Source organism: Thunnus thynnus, chromosome 6 (genome assembly GCF_963924715.1).
Source record: "Thunnus thynnus chromosome 6, fThuThy2.1, whole genome shotgun sequence".
In the NCBI taxonomy this organism is placed as follows: Eukaryota; Metazoa; Chordata; class Actinopteri; order Scombriformes; family Scombridae; genus Thunnus; species Thunnus thynnus.
This window is the reverse complement of record NC_089522.1, coordinates 22722886-22742335: the sequence shown is the minus strand read 5'-3', so window position 1 is coordinate 22742335 and position 19450 is coordinate 22722886. Positions and strand designations below refer to the sequence as shown.

Genomic DNA, 19450 nt, shown 5'->3' with positions numbered 1-19450 from the left:
CAGACAGCAGTGCTATTATCTAGATATCAAACTCTTGAGCGCGAAAATCAGCAATTATCAGTTCATTTTGATATATTGCAGCATTCTGCTCAGGCTTCACCCTAGATGAGTGCATTTATTATCTAGAGTAACTTCTAATTAAAACAAAAAACAAAAACACACACACACACACACGCTGTCCAAATAAATGTTACAGATAATCATGCCAGTTGCCTAAACCAATATCATGAATCAGGAATGAAACATTTCGTTAGATGGACCGATTGGTCAATTAGTGGTTTTCTCATTACCGCCAGGTGCGTTTAAGCCTCAGTGGGCGTGGTTTCAATTCACCTGGGGCACTTATAGTTTCCAGTCGCTTCTCGGCTTGAATGCTGACACATGATGTGAGTTATTGTAGTATTAGAAACTGTTCTAAATATATTAGTTTACAAACTTAGCAGCCATGAGTTCAACAAAGCCGTACATTGGCTGTAAAATAGGATTAATTTCAAAAGCTCAAAATCGTTACGAGGGCATTTTGTATACAATTGATAAAGTGAACTCCACGGTAGTGCTGGCAAAAGGTGAGTGGTGTAGGCCTGTGCCTGGCAGTTTCTTTGCTGTGTTTTTGCTTACAAAGACAACAGCTCAACTTATATAAGAACGTCGCTTTAGGATTATTAAGCTTTATCAAACTTTTTTTCTGGACTAGTCAAGTGTTTTGGAACAGAGGGACGACCCACTGACAGACCAACACCACCCAAGGATGATATCTATGAGTATATCACTTTCCGGGGAAGTGATATTAAGGATATAACACTATGTGAACCTCCAAGGTCTCACCATGGCCTGCCACCAGATCCAGCAATAGTGCAGGTATACAAGGACTGTATTTCAACACAGTATATCACATAAGTGGACAAAGTATATGTATAAGCATTATGGAGGCTCAGATGATGTGTGTTAAATTGTTTTACTTTTTTTTTTTTTTTCCAGTCATCTAGTGCAGGCCCGTCAGGCCCCTACTCAGCTCTTGGACCATTTAGTCCCCTAGGGATGCCCGCCTACAACCAGCTTGCTGCCAGCTCTCTCCTTAATCAACAGTATGCTGCAGCTCTCGGCCTTGGTAAGTCAAAAAGAGCAAATTAAATCTTAGTGAACTAACCATAACCCCACACCCCAAGCGTAGCTGCCTACTTTTTTAAGTAGGCTGCATAAGTACTGCAGTTCATGATTTTGTTCTTCATGCAGGGCCTGTACTCCCAGGCTTACATGTTCGAAGGGGCCCTATGGTGGAAAAAGCTGTTCAAACCCTCCATGTGGAAAAATCGTGGCAGAGGAGAGGTTTCACTGCACCCCAGGAGCAGGAGCAGCGCTGGGAGAGGAGAAGGCCCCAGAGGACCAGAGGAGAAACCTCCCAGACCAGAGGGAGCACCAGAGCCACCAGTAAGCATGCAGTTTTGTAGCAATAAGGGACAAAATTGAATACTGTTTCTATTAATTAACAAATGGCAGGGTCACCGGTGGGACTGATTCATACAATTCTGTGTGGGATGGTTGCAGGGAGTTAAATGTCCAGTTGTGTTAATTGAATACAATCTGAACAGTGAGCATAAATGTTTTACTTGAAAGTGAAGTCAGGCCCTGGTGTGTCCACTGCTCAGCGAGAAACTTCGCAGCAGCAGAATGATGAAAACAGGCCACCTATCAGAAGAAAAGGTAATGGTTACATACAGGTTTCTAAAATGGCAAGAAAAAAAGACTGAGTACAAGTGACTGAATATTTGGGATTTCTTGTCTGATAACAATGATTTTTTCCCCCTCCCTCCCAATTAATCTTAGGAGCTCGAAGGCGCAGAAACCTTAGAGGCCAGCTGATGGTGGCAAAAGTTCCATTTGCCACCCTTAAGTTTGACACAGATTTTGATTTTGATTCTTCAAACGCCCAGTTCATTAAGGAGGAGTTGGAGAGGGAGGAGCAGGACAAAGTGAATGTGAAAGGTTGGTTCATCAGGCAAAATGCACCACTGTGTTTTCAACTGATGTTTGTTTTTTTTGTTTTTTTTCTTTCTTTCTTTTTTTTTTAACACAAAATTTTTCTTGAAGTACCATTCTGTCAGATACTATGACATGCCATTCATTAATGCTGTCTTGCAGGCAAGCTCTAACCCCCTAAATTGTTTGTGGGGGAACATAACCCCCCACAATTTAGGGGGTTAGAGCTTGCCTGCAAGACAGTATTAATGAATGGCATGTCATAGTATCTGACAGAATGGTACTTTAAGAAAAATTTTGCGTGTGTGTTTTCATTTTGGCCCAGGTTCTCACAATTTAAACAAACTTTAATTCAGGAAAAGTCACATGCACTACATGTTCTGTCTGCAGATGGAAATCATGAGATAGGAGAAAAAGATGGAGAGGAATCACACTCAAATGCAGAGGATGATCATTTTGGACCAAAATGCTACTACAACAAGGCAAAGTCCTTCTTTGACAACATCTCCTCTGATAATAAAGTCAGGTAAACTAGTGATCTCTTTATCCTCAAATTCCAAAAAGTAGTCTCTGCGTATACCTCTTTGTGTCAACCATTGGTTTCAGACTAACATGGGCAGAGGAGCGGAAGCGCAATCTGGAGACTTTTGGGGTCCCTGGACGGTTCTTGAGGGGCCAAGGCTTCAGAGGTGGATATACTGGACGAAGAGGACGGGGCGCTGTTCAGACTCTACCTTCTCTCAGAGCCAGGAGTGGACAGCTGTAAAGGTCAGAGTTGATACAAAGGCATTAAAGTAATGCCCACCCTCCAATGATTGTTTTCCTTATGAGTAACAAATGGGGTTTGGTTACTTTTACCTGTCTAAATTTAATTTTTCTGATCAGCAAAGGCAACTCTGCTGGCACTATATGCAGAAGGATCTGTTTGTGGATTTTTTTGTTTTTGGTCTTTGTTTGTTTTTTCCCCTCCCTTTGGCAGTTACTCTGTCCCCATATATTTATTAGGCCTACTTTTTTTTTTTTTTTTTTTTTTTTTTTTTTTTTTTTTTTTTTGTCATTTTGTCCCATTTCAGATATGGATGACTCACTAAATAGTCCACTGTATGTGACATCTTTCCCCTCAGAATATTTGACTGAAGAGTCTGGTTTTTGTTTTCTTTGAAATGGGAAGTGAATGTTTAAGTTTCTGTTTTGTTTTCAACTACTTGATGAATTTCACCCTAGAATATATTGGTTTAATGTTTAAAGAAGCTCTGCTTTTCCTCTTGAAGTATGTATTATAATTTGTAGCTACATTTATTTCATTAACAGATGTTTTTTGAACTGTAGATGTAAAATGAACTAGACTTAAATGTATATGAGGCTAAATCTTGTGTAATGCTTTATTTTGTCATATTGACGCAACAAGTGAGATAATGTAAATAAAGTGGAAATTGCTGATGCACTTGTCATGCTTTCTGAGGCTGTATAGGTTACATCACATTGTCCTGAGGTCATATTAGTCACTGGCATGTGTATAAGTGAGCATCACATGTAAACTTGGAGATGGGCTATCCTAATGTAGTTAATGGTTTATGTATGATGATTTATGGGATCGTATCAGTGCTATAGTGCACTTAATCAGCTTCCCTGACCAGGATGAATTGATTGTCTTTAGACAGTAAGGTGTCCCTCAGACTCTAATTCTAGACCAGTGGTTCCCAAAGTGGGTGAGATTAATCATCATTGTTCATAGACTATTGTGTTTTAATAACGTTTCACCACATTTACAAAGGAATCGGTGACATTTACATCGACTACGTTTATGTTACGTTTTCGAACATAACAAACAGAATAAGCAATAGAAACCAAAATCTCTATATTAAAAACCCCGTTTAATTTGCGGTTATATAGTCGCAGCTGACGTGACAGGTTACGGTTCTCGGTTGTCATAATAAAACAACACGCTTTCCGGCTCGGGGTTTTGCAAGTAAAGACGAGACGTCCTGTCAGACCTAAAGGTTATTCTCTCTCAACACCTACAGCAGCTCTCATGTTCCATTAAAATGCCTGCAGTATGTTTTGGAGTTTTGTTTTGTTTTCCTTGTACATCTTAAAAAGCTCATTTTTATTTGAAGAAAATGAAAGGAATACATGTACATTTAACATATTAACGTATTTCATTGTTTTTTTTTTTTAAGCAAAATGATGTATCTGTAAATCTCACTGCAACTGTAAATGCAACTTACACAAGTGTGATGTGGAAACTTGAAGCTTCCAGTGTAAATACACTGAGAATGGACTTTTCAGTAAAATAGACATCTTACTACTTTGGAAATTAACAATATTTGCATATTCATAGGTTATGGGTTCAAACAGGGAGAAAGGGTAGATGTAGTCATAAAAAAATCAACAAGCTAATCTTTTTTCTTTAGGAAAATCCACATCACACACAAACATGTCTGGAGGGGGTCTTTAAACTGAAGATGCTGACAAATGTCAAGTCCATGGTATTACTACTGTACTAAACATGAGAAGACTGTTAATTGGCATTTTAAAAAAAAAAAAATTCCCGAGGGAGCTTAAACAACTTTTGCAATCACTCCTCACAGCTGGTCCTCATCGGAGCTTCTGCGTACTGAGCGGCGCGTACAATGTGGAGTGATTGGCTTTCATGAATCAAAGGATGTGGGAAAGTGGTAGGCTACTCACTGTCCGGGCTATACCAAAAATGGAGGGAGACGGATTTCCCTCTGTTATGCAATAGCTTATTATATTTGCCATTATTTGCATGCAGACCTTGAATAATACGTTCATCAAAATCATATGTGTAATCACATTCAAAGAAATCAAGCGTTTTCCTATTTCCCTTCCTTGATTACAGAGAGCTGACATTGTCAATACCCCTGTTTCCTGGCAATGGAGAAACTATGTAACCAAATAGAAGGCTGCGCTCAAGATAATAAATATTAGAATAAAAGAAGCGCTTTTTTATTTCCCATATGACAACATGTCGGTGGCATTTTCATCGGCGCGCCCCAGAAGTAAAGGGGAGGTGACGCAGCAAACGATCCAAAAGGTAAAAATCTTTACGCGTCGCGTTTGTGATTAATTATTCTAGTCTGGATGGGAGTGTGAGCTCCGCCGCTAGTGCAGACAGAGTAGCCTGTGGTGAATATCAGAAGAAATGGCAACTGGTATTGTAACGTTATAGTCAATTGAAGGTGCGAACCAAACAAAGCCACGACGGTGATGTACTGTAGGCGACCTCCTTATAGGCTCAACACTGGAGCCTTTTTTTGTGCGTGTGTCAGTCTCGCTCCTTTTTCCTGCTAAATGATGAATATTATTGTATGTGAAATGGATATCTAGAGTTAGATTTTGTGACTTGTTTCTAAGAATTTAAAGGAACAACACCTTTGCAGCGTTTTTACAGGTGCCAAGTCCTTGTCAATGGCAAATGTGTCATGATGGACATGCGCTTTGTTGCAAAAAATATATAAGCATTGACTGAGAAAAGGCGGGGTAGTATAGGATGGAGGGAAACTGGGTAAAGCAGGTGACCCACACTCCTCAGACTGCTGCTGCTTTTATCCTTGACTTAACCGTTTACGGATGTTTCTGGTACCTACAAACGCACTACCCATAGCCTACAGGAGACACGGTTTTTCAATCGATGTCCTAATTAAGACTGTGAGAAGCTGCTGCTTCATTTGGCTTCATTATGAAAATAAAAAAATGACCCAGAAAAATGTTCTTAGGCTGGTTGAAGTTCTGAGAATCCAGGACAACACCACTGCAATGTATTAATAGGGCATACTTCATAATTTACCATGCACTGTGACTTTATTACTGTGAACTGAAGTTGTTCCATTGTCTCCCAAAGATGCTGGATGAAAATCATCATTTAATACAATGTATAATGGATTACCAAAGCAAAGGCAAGACAGCTGAATGCACACAGTAAGTGTTCTTTTTTTTCTTCCTTAGTGATGCCTTGTAAAAGTGATTAAACAAATCAATGTTTCATTTTGCCTTTTGACAGGTATCAGCAGATCCTGCACAGAAATCTTGTTTACTTGGCCACAATAGCGGATTCGAATCAGAACATGCAGTCACTACTACCTGCGGTGAGTCTGTCATGAGGTTTCAGGAACAGCAGTAAGCTCCTGCCATCTAACCACCTCTCTCACCTTCTCTCCTATTTTTAGTAAATCTTCATAACATCAGACATACTGTAGTCTTGGAGTAGACTAGAATAAGCTAATTTTGTACGGCACAGAAGTAGAAGCTTTTCATGTAATTTGTCCACTGATCAAACTATAACAAAAATATTCTCTTGATCCTAATAGCCTACACTATTCAAGAGAGTAAATATAAAATAGTCATAATCATAGTCTTTCAATGATTGTTTTAATTAATTAATTTGTCTTTTCACTTTTAGCCTCCCACTCCAAACATGTCTATGGGTCCTGGGGGAATGGGCCAGAGTGGAGGACACACTCCAAGCAACCTCAATGACAACATGGCACCAGGACTGCCCCCCACATCCATGATGCAGAGTCAAATGAGCAATGGTGAGAGTCAATCACAACTGTGCATTGTACAGATGGACTCTGGCCTACTGTATGTACACACATACAGCTCCATCTTGTTGTTCATCCCTTGTCTTGAGTGCTCGTCTGATCCTGTCTTTGCTGCATGCTTATTTGCAGATGCCATGTCTTGTCTGTCACAATGCTTCTCTTCATTATTGTCTGCAAGTACCTTTGGTCTGATGTTAAGCTAATGATCTGATAGTCAGATTTTTTTTGCAGTTATAACAAGGTTTGCTTTCTGTCTGTTTCTTATCCATTACACACATCATTAATACTCATTACTCTATCCTTGTACAACCATGTAAGCTTCCTGTAAAGATGAACTGAATGTGGTTCCATGATTAACATGATATGGTACCTCATGGGAATGTGTGCTGGCTGCTCTGACTGTGCGTGTGTGTCGTCAGGCCCCAGCCATGCCCCCATGCAGCAGCAGTCTGGTCAGGTGCAGTCGGCTATTCCCTCCACATCCCTCAGCCTGCCAGCCAGCAGCTACGGTAGCTCGGCCTCAGCCTCCGGCTACAGCCACGCTGCGCCCTCCTCCCAGGCCAGCATGATCCAGGGCCCTGGGCCTGGCTATGGCTCTTCCTCCTCTTCTTCCTCCACATCCTCATCCTCCTCTTCCTCCTCCCGCAGCAACCTCAACATGCAGTCCAATCAAGGTGAGCCAGGTATAGAGGAGCCCAATCGCCAGGAGTTGGTCCATTTTTATGGAAAGGAATACTTTCATGCTTATAAATTGAACACATCAAAACACTTAGGACTTAGTTATCATAGATTATAGTCTTAAAATGAATGATATCCCATTTGAATGTGTTCATGACAGACGCCCCATTAATCTTGCACAACACATTTGCTAACGAGTATCCTTCTACTCTCATCAAAATTCCTGTTTAGTCGAGTGTAGCCATCAAAGTAACCAAACACATTCAGTTCATCAGAGAGATTCCTTTCCCCTTTCTCCCTGCTCCAGGCTTTACCTCCTCTCCTAATCTCTGACCCTGAGATGCAGCCCTCCTCTCCCTCGATGTCCATGTGTATTTACTGCACCTCTGTTTATGCACTGACCCCTGACTGCTATGGACCCCTTTTGGCTTTTCCCTATGCCCTGATTGCCATGGACCTCCTCCTGCATTTGTTTATTTGTCAGTTTAATTATGCACATTTCTGCCAGTCTCACTTCAGACAACATTGTGTATGCTGTTGAATACTAACACTGATCCGTGCGTCAAGTGTATCTGTGTATATTAATGTATGAGATCTCTTCTTCCATAATTCCACCTCTTTCCCAGTCTCCATGATGCACCAACAGTCTGCCACTCCACACTACCCCTCAGCACAGGCTGGGGGCCAACACTATCAGGGACAGCAGGCTATGGGCATGATGGGTCAGGGCAGTCAAGGAAACAGTATGATGTCTCAGAGGCCCATGGGATCCTACCGCTCTTCACAGCAAGGTATGTGGTAAGACTACTCCATGCTACTTTAGTTTGGCAGTGGGCTCAACAAATGTGTTAGTGTGTGTGTTTGAGTGCTACAGTACATACATGGATGTGTCACTAGTGTTTGGAGCTATTTGGACTGAAATAATCAACAGATTTTTATCAAGTGCGGCTATAGATGCCAGTCTCTTACCTTGTCCAGACTGATAGAAATGCTAATTTTGCTACGAAAGCTCCTGATAAGTATTTTCATGTTATTGGCGTTTGACTTCAAAAATCATAAAGTGATAGTGATATTTAAGTTCTGTAACTTTAAGAGGCAGACCAGAGATGTATCACTTGTGTCAAATTAGGTTCCTGTCTCTGTAAATCACTTAACTTGTGCTGTGTCAGCAGGTGCCTAATAATAGTTCCACCCTGTTCTGTTATGTCATTTTGAAAGGTGTAGGCTAAGCACATAGTAGCTCAGATATATAAAAAGGATGGGATACTGTTTCCAGGGCAACAGGCCATGATTGTAAGTCCTCATTCACCCTGGTACACGGTTATCCTTGCATGACTAGGTGAAGTATTTCCAGACTGTGTTATGGAATAGTTGTGTCCACAGTTAAGCTAGGTGACTCACTCATCAGCCATTCCCTGATTGGTCCTGGGGCTGTTGCCGGGGCTCATCTATCAACTGTGGCTCCGTGGCCATATCGGGAATGAACTGATTCTTTTGCTGTTGTTGCAAAAGTTGAGATGAAAATGTTTTTATGGTATAGCTTATCTCTGCATTTGGAAACTTTTGGGTCCACTGTGGTTTGAAAAGTATTAGACTGCGCATGTGTCTTTGGTGCATCTTCCTAAGATGTTTTGTTCTGTTGGTTTTCTGAGTTTGTGGGATAAAATCGAAAGGAAAAGGGAAGGAGTGAAATCTGGAGTTTCTGCACACCACTACCGCAGAGATCAGATTCTCCCTGATAACTGGCTTTCTATAATCCTCTTTTTCTCCCCGCAATTACATCTCATGTAATTTTTCATATAATTCATTGGAAATGCTCCAGTTTAATTAGTGTTTCTAAAATTTGGGTTGGCCTGAAATAGCTTCCTTCACATATTATTTCACCCCATGGACAGTTAATCACCAGTGAAATTCTTTATATTTAATCATAAACTATGAACAAAATTATAACAATAAATTATAATAATAGATTAATTCACTCTATTCATGGTTATTCATAACAGCTTCATAGCTAAATGATGGCTTTCAGTAAAGTTGTTCACAATATCCTCTCTTCTCAATCTTTTATTTTTGTCTTTACTTTTCTTTAATACACACATATTCACACATGCACACACACACACACACACACACACACGTGCACACACACGCACGCACACGCACCTCTTCAGGCTACCTAAATTGCCCAAGTACAACACCTTTAGTCTCCAACTCAGCAGCTAATTGGTCCAACCAACTGTTTAACCAATCGTGGTGTCGCCTGTCTTGCAGGATCTGCACAGCAGTACATGGGACAAGACGAGTTCTACGGAGAGCAGTATGGACACACTCAGAGCTCCAGCGAGCCCATAAACCAGCAGTATTACCCTGATGGTAATCATGCACAGCCATAAACTTCATACACACAGCTCTCAAATACACAAACCCCCATTACAGGTCATGACATTCCCTCTTAGCACCATCCCACAGGCCTGAACCAGATTTACTGCAGTGCTCAAGTCTCAGCTCTTCCTCTCACTCATCATCTTTTTCCCTTATTGGGGAAGACGAAAATATCGAAACAAAATTGCAAAAGACTGTCGTTGGTCTAAATTCTGTTTCTTCCCAGTGTGTCTGTGTCCATACTGTCCCCTTTGGTGTGCCGAAATTTCAGATTTCAGAGAGTGCTATAGCAGTGTGTTGAGGACAGAGCGCAAACTTCCTCCAGGGTGTGTTTTTTTGTGCATTCTGAGTTATTGCTGAAGTAACAAGACTTGACATGTTGTTTGTGCTTGTATTATGTATTATGACTGTATTGGCTTCAAACTGAGAATAATACTTTCTCTACTGTATGTAAGTGGGTTTTGATTTTGCAGAGTAGTTTTTGCATGTGTTGAACCATGTTCTCTACAGGTCATGGGGAGTACTCATATCAACAATCTTCATATGGTGAGCAAGGCTACGAGAGGCCCTTTGATGAATCTTCACAGCATTACTATGAAGGAGGTAATAGCTATTCATTTTTGTCATTTTAAACCATGTTTTTTCTTTTTTTTAGAAATATCTTCATGCAACTTCTCACCTCCGTTTGTCTAAATGTGTCCAACCAAAACTATAGTGAAGTACTAACTCATAGGATTAATAGCTGACATATGTACCTGTGCATATATACCTCCAGGTAACCCTCAGTACAGCCAACAGCAGGCCCAATATCAGCAGGGGTCTGGTCAGCAACAGCCCTTCAGCCAGCAGCAGTACTCTTCTCAACAAGGCTACAGTGGACAGCCACAAGGATACGGTTAGAACACATGCTATTGTGTGTATTCACACAAACATAAACACACACACAAAACAAATAAACAAATAAACTGTGTGTAACCGCTCCATTATAGGACCTGGCCAGGGTGGATCTTCCCAGTATTCTCAGTATCAGCAGGGTCAAAGCCAACCATATGGCTCTTACCGCTCCTCCCAGGGAGGCCCTGGAGCACAGACACAGAGGCCCTACGCCTATGAACAGGTACATGAAATTAGATCATTCCTTTTTCAGATTTCTTAACAAAGTACAGATATTTTCTCTACCAAATTAATATATGTACAGTACTGTGCAAAGGTTTTAGGCACTAAAAAGTAAAGTGAGGTTGCTTTCAAAAATAAGGCCATGAATAGTTTTTACTTATTCACTTATTCACTTCATACAAAGTGCAGTAAACAGAAGAAACCTAAATGAAATCAATATTTGGTGTGAGCACGCTTTGCCTTTAAAACAGCACCAGTTCTCCTCGGTACACTTGCGCACAGTTTTTTCGAGGTTCTTGGCAGGTCGGTTGTTCCAAGTATCTTGGAGAACTTGCCACAGTTCCTCTGTGGATTTAGGCGTCTCAGTTGCTATGGTCTCTTCATGTAATACCAGAGTGACTCGATGATGTTGAGATCAGGACTCTGAGGGGGGCATAACATCTGTTGCAGGACTCCTTGTTCTTCTTGTCACTGAAGATAGTTCTTTAGGTCTCTGGCTGTATGTTTGGGGTCATTGTCATGCTGCAGAATAAATTTGGCACCAATCAGATGCCTTACTGATTGTATTGCATTTTGGATAAGAATCCAAACATCTTAAGTGCCTAAAACTTTTGCAAAATACTGTATATAATCCTAAAATATATTTGAAGGCTCGTTTTAGATGATGATGATGTAAAGCATCAGTCAATTTTGAATTATTTAAATTAGAGTAACTGTTAGAAATAATGGTATTATGCTTTTGCTTGCCACAACAGGTGCTTCACACTGTGCTTGATTTTATTTTTCTTATGCTGCTCTTTTTTCAAAATAGTATGTATGCTCACATAATGCAGTGTATACTAATGCAATGATTGTAAATAACTTAAGGCATAAATACACAGGGACCTATCCAGAACCCCCCCCCCCCCCCCCCCATTCCCTTCAATTGAGAGACTATGATCTAAATGTTTTTTCTTGGTCCTACTGTTTCAAATCCAACTCATGATTAAGTATAGAATATCAGGGATTTTGCCGCATGTAGGAATAATAATTAAAAATGTACTTTTATACTGTATGTCTGTCTCAGTGGTAACAGGAAAGAACATAAAAGCGAATAACACAATGTATGAAACCTCATCTAATCTCTCAGTGTAAATCTTTTTTACATTGCAGGGTCAGTACGGAAATTATCAGCAATAAGGTACCACCTTGTTTTCCTGATGGAAGAAAATGAAAAAGGAACGGTTCACCAGTGATGTGCTTGGCTCGGTTTTGGATTAAAAGATTTGGCTGCATCATATTTATTATCCTCTCTTTAATCATTATTCTATATAAGAAAAAAATAATCTAGTCAAATGTGATGCTTTCCTCATCTGTACAGGGATGTAGTTGAAGGTGTAAAGTGCTACTGGTCTCCTTACAAAATGTCCAGGGTGCTCGTAGAATCAAGACAGTTAATGTAAACCTTTCATATGGATTAAATAGGGTATTAAAAAGGAAATGTTAAGTCATTAATTAAGTCTTAGCAACTTGCCTATATCCTTATCTTTCTCTTTTGTCTTTGAGTTTCACTTTGTCTTGATCTTATCCCCTGATTTTATAGTTCATTTTCTTTTACAAGCTTCTTTGTTTTTCTTCTGATGTAAAAAGAAGGTCAATGGCTTTTGAGACTACAAAAAGCAAATTAGCCTTGAAAGAAATGTTCCTTGATGTTTATCGAATAGACTAGGTCCAGCTCTTGCTTTAAGTCCTAGTAGAGACACTGTTATATTTCATGATAAGGGAAATTAATTTTATGAAGGTGAAAACATTGGTCCTGAAACCTGACTCGATCAGGGGGTTTGTCTGTTAGTCAAACTGTGACGTGTTGCTGTGTGGTCTAACATAATGTGTTTTCACTCTCTACATATGTCTTACTGAGATAATAGACACAATAGGTAGCTGACTGTCCCAGATGTAAAAGCGTGTATCATTGTCCATGATAATCATACATTGTGGTAGTATTTTTTACCCTATATATTTTCAGTGGCATTGATCTGCACAGACGACATTATTGTGCAGAAACAAGAGGGCTTACACTACTCCACTACTCTGATGCCATTCAGTAACAATTAGACATTAAAACACATTGCCACTTTGTCTACACTTTATTTTGCAGTGACAGTGTATGTATTGTCCTATATTTTTTATTGTAGTGCGACTCAAGCTGTGTTTAAGAAATGATCCTCAAAAAGCCAAAGTAACACAGGAACAGAGCAGTAATGTGTCCTGCACCTCTACTTCAATAAGTGCAATACACTCAGTCATGTTGAGGTTGGTTCTCATGGTGAATTTACACTGTATATCATTATTTGTAGTTTCAGACACACAATGATGGCAAAGACTAGGGATGTTTTGTCTAATATTATGTTGCAGGTTTCAACTGATGTGTCTTATTTAGCAAAATTATTTTCTGTATTTACAGGACTTAATGGACAGATTATGTCAGATTGTTCATCACAAACATAAAGCCTACTACTGTTTTTTTGTTTTAGCAAACATTTTTTATCTTTTGTATTAGTTGAAGAAATTATGTTGAAAATAAGACAACATGTGTTAAAGGGGTATAGAAGTTACATTTTTAGATAAGTGTGTATGAATTATATGTCGTATTTTACATATTAATTTATTTATGTAATTTATCAGTTTATCTGCCTGTGATTACAAAATGGGCATATATTATGATGTTTATTTATTTTAAAGAAGTCAGACAATACCTCTGGTCATTACACTGTTTCTTACATAAGTAATAAGGATTATCAATGTGATGGTGAGGGTCCACCTTTGCAGTACAGTATATCCTGTAGTAACTCAACTTACCTCAGAGGGGTAAAATAACACAATAGTTACAGTCATTGTGCAGGTTTAATCAAGAATGGGAGATACTTGGCTGTCAAACAGCTAAAATAACTATGTACCACTCAACGGTGACAATCACAGGCTTCTCTATACTACAATGAATCTGTGTCAGTGTTTCATTTTACTGTACAGAACAAGTATGGCAAGTCTTTTACAGTTTGTTGTAGTCTGTCATCACTGATTTGGGTGGTATGCCTTGTTTGTGTGTATCTGTGTGTGTTTTGTGTGTGTGTGTGTGAGAGAGAGAGAGAGAGTGAGTGAGGGAGAGAGAGAGAGAGGTTTGATGTGCATAATCCAAATATGAATGTTATCTTCTTGTCTATTGCAAGACTGCATTGCCTGATATTTTCTGCTGTCTTTTGTTACTGTTTGTTATATAAAATAAACTGGCATTCACCTTTTGTATGTCTGCATTTTGTTTATTTATTAAGCTGTCAGAAGTAATTATTATTATCAGCATATATATTTTTTTGTATAGTTATTTGTATTCTGTTTTAGTATTATCTATTTTCAGGTCATTTGTGCATTAGTAAGAGGTTCCTTAATGCTCTCAAGTTCCTGTAATTTTAAGTGGGTTGTAGCCACAGTATATGGTTGTAGCTAATGTCATTTAGTCAATGAAGTAAGTGGTATTTCTGTCCTAATTCCTTTCCTCTCCTTTCCTAAACTTTTCCTGCTGCTAGCACACATTCCAGCACAGAAGGTGGCGGTAGATGACCAAAACAAACGCATACAAACTGTCCCTCCACGGGTTCCGTAGTTGTACTCCGCAAGGTACAAGCGTGTAGTAACGGTGGGTCATGTTTGATTGGATTAGTCATGTCCACCTTGAATTGACACCATAACCTCACCAGCTTTATATCAGGTATTTCCCACCAGAATCCCTGTTTAGCTCACCACTAGTTATGTGTATTGTGGCAAACGGTCGAGGTGATGCTGTCCAGCTGTTGTTAGCTACTTACAGTAAATATAGCTAACGTTGTACTGTCAGTCGTCATAATGTTGGCGACATTGTGGAGAGTTAAAAGCCCTCGTTGGCTTTCTCCGGACATACTTTTAGGATACCTATTAACACAAGAGATTAGAAGAAAGCAGTTGAGCTTGTTCAGTCACAGTAGTTCTCCAGTATCAGCGGCATGGAGACGGAAAGTCACCGGTGGTATCAGAGATGTCAGCACCTCCGGTACGCTGTGTGCCAAGGTCCGAGGAAACACGAAGAAGAAAGAGCTGTCTGAAAAGAAGCTGGTATGTGTGTGAATTATGTTCTCTATCAATATTTCAAACACTTGTGTTTTCAACTGTTTTTATCCATCTCGTTGCCATCAAAACAAATAATATATTTTCTGTGGTTGGATGCTGTAAATTGCTCAACGTCCATCCATAATAATTTTGTGACATTGAGCGAACAGATGAAAAAAAGTTTTCTTTTTTTACTCACAAAAATAACAAGAATATTCAATATCCAGTTTAAATCTCTCTGGTCTACAGTATATTTCTGAAAATGTGTCATAGAAACCTGTCTATAACGAATGCAATATTTATTATCATTAACCATATCTTACACCAGCTCGATCCTCCATAAAGAGACGACCAAAAGATGTCCTCAGAGGAAGTGTTACATCTCATATGATATGTTGGACATGTATTTGAGCATTGTTTTTGTCAGTTAAGGCACTCTTAAAAAAAGTCAATCCTCCATTATGGGATGCTCAAAACAGCTCCCCAGGGGAGGAGTTACATCTCTTGTGATATTTCTGACATGATTTTTTTATTTTGATATTAATTTCTCCGAAGAAAATACAATAAAAATATTATTAATCCACAGCTGAACCACCAGTTGTAGAATTTTAGTAGTACACCCCTTGGCAAAGCATTAAAGATGGCATATTCTTTTTTGTGTAATCCACCCAAGTGTTGTGTTGTTGATGACTTGCAAGCTACCATCTCTGCTTGAAGCGTGGGTCAGCCAACTGTCTAAATATTCCTTGATTTGGCCCATAGACCCGTTACTTTGTAGACCATCGCCGTGTGAAGCTGCTGGCAGGATCAGGCGGTAAAGGGGTCTGCAGCTTTCACAGTGAGCCCCGGAAAGAATGGGGTGGTCCAGATGGAGGTAACGGAGGTGATGGAGGAAGCATCATCATCAAGGGTGAGTGAAGTGTCCAGTTGGTTCAAGGAATAGTATGTACTGACACTGAAAAGAATCGGTTTGCAATGTGTATTAAACAACTTTTCCCTTCTGTCCCCACACACCGAACCATTTTAAGTTGAAATTCAGAACTGCTCCCCCAACTGGTTAGGACTATTTTATCAAGACTAAAAAACAATTGGTTTACTAAGAATTAGTTTTTAAAGGGTCTCTGTACAGTGACTACTTCCTTCTTTATTATGCCAATGCATTTTCTGATCTAAATTCCTTATTTGCATCCTTTCAGCTGACCGGTTTGTCAAATCTTTGGCTCAAGTACTTCCAGTTTACAAGGGAGAGAACGGGCAATCTGGTGGCAGCAAGAATTGTTATGGTCGGAATGGCAGCCCAACCTACATTAATGTAAGTCCATGCAATTGATCAAAAATGATATGTAAAGTGTGGTGGTGTATCATTTCCAGAGCAACAACTCTCTGTACTTCTGTTTCAGGCTTTTTTGTAGCTGGACACTTTGTAGCATTGTAAAATATGAGTAAGGATAGTGATAATGAGTTACTTACTACAGTTGCAGTTCTAATATTGATGGAACAGCAAAAACATTAAAAAAACCCGACAGGGTTGAGAATTAGGATTACACTTTTATTGCAAATTTTAAGGCTTGTCATACAGACATGGCTGTTCTCAAACAAACTGATGAGGTGATCCTCTCTTTCCTCCATCCAAATTTCTTCCATTTCGACCAGCTGACACTTTGAGCCGATTGACTGTTGAAACAGGTGACTTGCCTTACATTCGAAAACCAGCCACTGGTGACTTGACAAGCTGAGTCGCAGGCCACCAGCCGGCTTGAGTTGAGCTGAAATGGGCCAGTTTACACTGCCGCAACTTCTCCCTGCAACGTTCTAAAACAGTTTTGTCTTGTTGTGAATCTTTTGTCTAAACTGGCCATAACTCTCACACTGTTTTCTCATGTTTTTGTTGCTAACCTACTGCCTAACCTTACCTGTGATGTGTTTCTGTTTTTAAAGGTTCCATTAGGCACAGTGGTAAAGGAGCAGGGGAAGACAGTTGTGGACCTTTCTAAACATGGTCAAGAGTATCTGGCTGTTTTTGGAGGGGCCGGGGGGAAGGGAAACCGATTCTTTCTGTCCAATGAGAACCGTGCCCCAATGACAGCTACCCCTGGAATGGAGGGCCAGGAGAGAGCCCTTCATCTAGAGCTGCGCACCATGGCCCATGCTGGACTGGTGAGAAAAAGCTGCTCATGTGTGAAAAGAACGTTGGCATACTGCTTTTCAACACCACAAATATAATAAACTGATTTTTCTTCATCTTTATCGCCTCAGGTTGGGTTTCCAAATGCTGGGAAATCCTCACTGTTGAGAGCCATCTCCAATGCCAGGCCTGCTGTGGCTGCTTACCCTTTTACAACACTCAACCCACATGTAGGAATTGTCAAGTACAGGGATCATGAACAGGTTGCAGGTAGTTGATTTTAAGCAAACCATTAATATATTATAGGATCATTATTATTTATATTTTAAAACCGTATACTAAAGTTTTCATAGTATCTCTTCTGATCATTCTCAAACTTTGTAACATGCAGTAAGATGTCTGGTTCCACTTTTACCTTTCCTCTGTGCAGTTGCTGACATCCCAGGCATCATTCAAGGAGCACATCTGAATCGAGGCTTGGGCATCTCTTTCCTGCGCCACATCGAGCGTTGTCGAGTCCTCCTCTTTGTTTTGGACATGTCAACTACAGAGCCCTGGACCCAGTTCCAACACCTATGCTATGAACTAGACCAGTATGAGCCCGGTCTGTCCCAGCGGCCTCAGGCCATCATAGCCAACAAAATGGACCTACCTGAGGCACGGGAGAAGCTAGAGACTCTAAAGAGCCACGTCACCCAGAGAGTTATCCCTGTGTCGGCTCTCTCAGGGCAGAACACAGAGGAACTCATCCTCCACCTTAGAGAGCTGTATGACGGCTATCTCCAAGGAGGAGGCAGCAGTGGGGAAGACAAGCCCACCAGGTGGTAGTAAAGAGCTTTTCCTCTTGGTCTACTCAGATTTATATGTTGTACATTTATCCTTGAAGATGAAGAATGTATTTATTTCCTTAATAAATATATTTTTAAAAAAATGGTATTGGTGACTTGTAACAAATTGCGTTAATATTTTTTTGATTTATTCAGAGCTTATTTAAAGCTTTAATATAGCTTGTAACAGCCTTATGCTACACAACAAGCACAGATTTTGGCAAAGACTGCATATTACATGTCAAGAGTAGACATACTTTTAAATGTCAGGATTAACAAATGCCCTTAGAGGGTCAGCATATGAATGCAAACAAACATTGAAAATGAAGGCTGTAAAATTATACTTGTGCATGTCATGGATTAAAAAGAAGACCAGACATCATAACTGTGTGGGAATAGCTGATTGCTTGGGGTAACACCATTTACCATATTTGGTCATTTTCTTCTACTCTCCAGAAACTTAAGGTGTACAGCAGTGACAAAACAGATAAAGGATTTACAGAAAACATACATGTACAAGCTTTCAATGCATCATCTGAATTTTGTTAGATGTTATAACCTATTTTGATGAATGATTTTTTTTTAGGACCAAGCAAATCCAAAATGAACCAAAAGAGCATGCATCTTCCATAATTTAGTAACTTGAATTACATTTTTTATGGAATATTTATTTGGCAAATAAAGTGAATGAAGCCATGTGGAGTCCAAATGATGATATCTGGGTTGTTATGATGTCCCTTGTTCATTCACTGCCTGTAATTCAGCTCAGGTGGCAAATCATGCTTATTGGAGAAATACTGATGAGTAGCACACATTTATATTAATAAGCAAGCTGCTAGATAAGCAAAACAGAAGCACTGTTATGCTTGTCCATTGGCTGTCATTCCAGAGGGGTGTTTTGCTCAATTCCCAGCAATTACAATGACGCACATGTGTATTTATGGGTTGATCTGTGGGCAGCCCATAATGGGTTTGTGTTTAATGATAAAAATGCTACGTATGTATTTATGTAGTTCTCAGTGAAAACATGATTTTAAAAAAGGACAATTTAAGGCAAAGAAACCATGGATTTTGATGTATATTCCAGTAAGTCACTCAGAAAATGGTTGTAGAATTAGAATGGGAGAGATGAATAAGGGAAGATGTTGCTCTTTAAACATGAAAGAGGAGGTTAATGAATAGACACATTGGAGGATAAATGTTTTATCATGTATTAGTAAGAAGTAAAAGGTTAAGTGGAGATGAACCACTGTGGTTTCCTGCTCTTTTAAAAGATGGCCTACATCAGCCTGATGCAGTTATAGAGGCTGCTGTGTTATATTTACTATGTCAGTGGACCTTACATGACTAATGTAGGATAGCTTCATTATTCATTAAAACGAAGTCTGAATCTTATGGGACTGCCTACTTTTACATCATCATATGGACAAGATAATGTTATGTAACGAAAGTGTTTTCTTTGTATGATACAAATAAATGTAATAACTCACTTGACATTATGTCATTAGGTTAACACTTCTATTAGTAATATGAGTTATCATCAGACAGCGCACGTTGAAGAAACTGATGTTGCACACTAACCTTAAGTACCAAATGGAATCTCGCATGATCTCGTGATGTCGTGATCTCGCGAGTTCAGCTGCTTCACAAGGTAAATTACACAC

The 19450-nt window shown here is 39.6% G+C and overlaps 4 protein-coding genes across 5 annotated transcripts in view; all 4 read left to right on the top strand.

Moving 5' to 3' along the window:
• The first annotated feature begins 43 nt into the window (after positions 1 to 43).
• lsm14b (LSM family member 14B) lies at positions 44 to 3417 on the top strand. The gene is made up of 8 exons (XM_067592725.1): positions 44 to 566; positions 695 to 858; positions 979 to 1108; positions 1234 to 1428; positions 1615 to 1701; positions 1825 to 1983; positions 2368 to 2503; positions 2584 to 3417. The coding sequence occupies exons 1-8, from the start codon at positions 446 to 448 to the stop codon at positions 2741 to 2743; spliced, it is 1152 nt and encodes a 383-aa protein (XP_067448826.1). The 5' UTR covers positions 44 to 445; the 3' UTR covers positions 2744 to 3417.
• A 1448-nt stretch (positions 3418 to 4865) lies between these two features.
• LOC137184746 (calcium-responsive transactivator-like) lies at positions 4866 to 13996 on the top strand. Of its 2 annotated transcripts, XM_067592719.1 has the most exons (11): positions 4866 to 5035; positions 5843 to 5919; positions 6002 to 6086; positions 6401 to 6533; positions 6962 to 7216; positions 7847 to 8011; positions 9492 to 9593; positions 10113 to 10205; positions 10378 to 10497; positions 10592 to 10719; positions 11871 to 13996. In XM_067592719.1, the coding sequence occupies exons 1-11, from the start codon at positions 4967 to 4969 to the stop codon at positions 11895 to 11897; spliced, it is 1254 nt and encodes a 417-aa protein (XP_067448820.1). In that variant the 5' UTR covers positions 4866 to 4966; the 3' UTR covers positions 11898 to 13996. The 2 variants fall into 2 exon arrangements, with proteins under 2 accessions (XP_067448820.1, XP_067448821.1); XM_067592720.1 differs by lacking the exon at positions 9492 to 9593.
• Positions 13997 to 14348: 352 nt separating this feature from the next.
• mtg2 (mitochondrial ribosome-associated GTPase 2) lies at positions 14349 to 18171 on the top strand. Its single transcript, XM_067592718.1, has 6 exons — positions 14349 to 14840; positions 15597 to 15744; positions 16031 to 16146; positions 16773 to 16991; positions 17091 to 17229; positions 17390 to 18171. Exons 1-6 carry the CDS (start codon positions 14595 to 14597, stop codon positions 17785 to 17787), a joined length of 1266 nt encoding a protein of 421 aa, XP_067448819.1. The 5' UTR covers positions 14349 to 14594; the 3' UTR covers positions 17788 to 18171.
• A 424-nt stretch (positions 18172 to 18595) lies between these two features.
• The window catches only part of zmp:0000000926 (ataxin-1-like), an 89156-nt gene continuing 88301 nt past the window's right edge, over positions 18596 to 19450 (top strand). The window contains exon 1 of the mRNA XM_067592715.1: positions 18596 to 19437. The gene's annotated coding sequence lies outside the window, so the exon portion shown is untranslated. The remainder of the gene's footprint in view (positions 19438 to 19450) is intronic.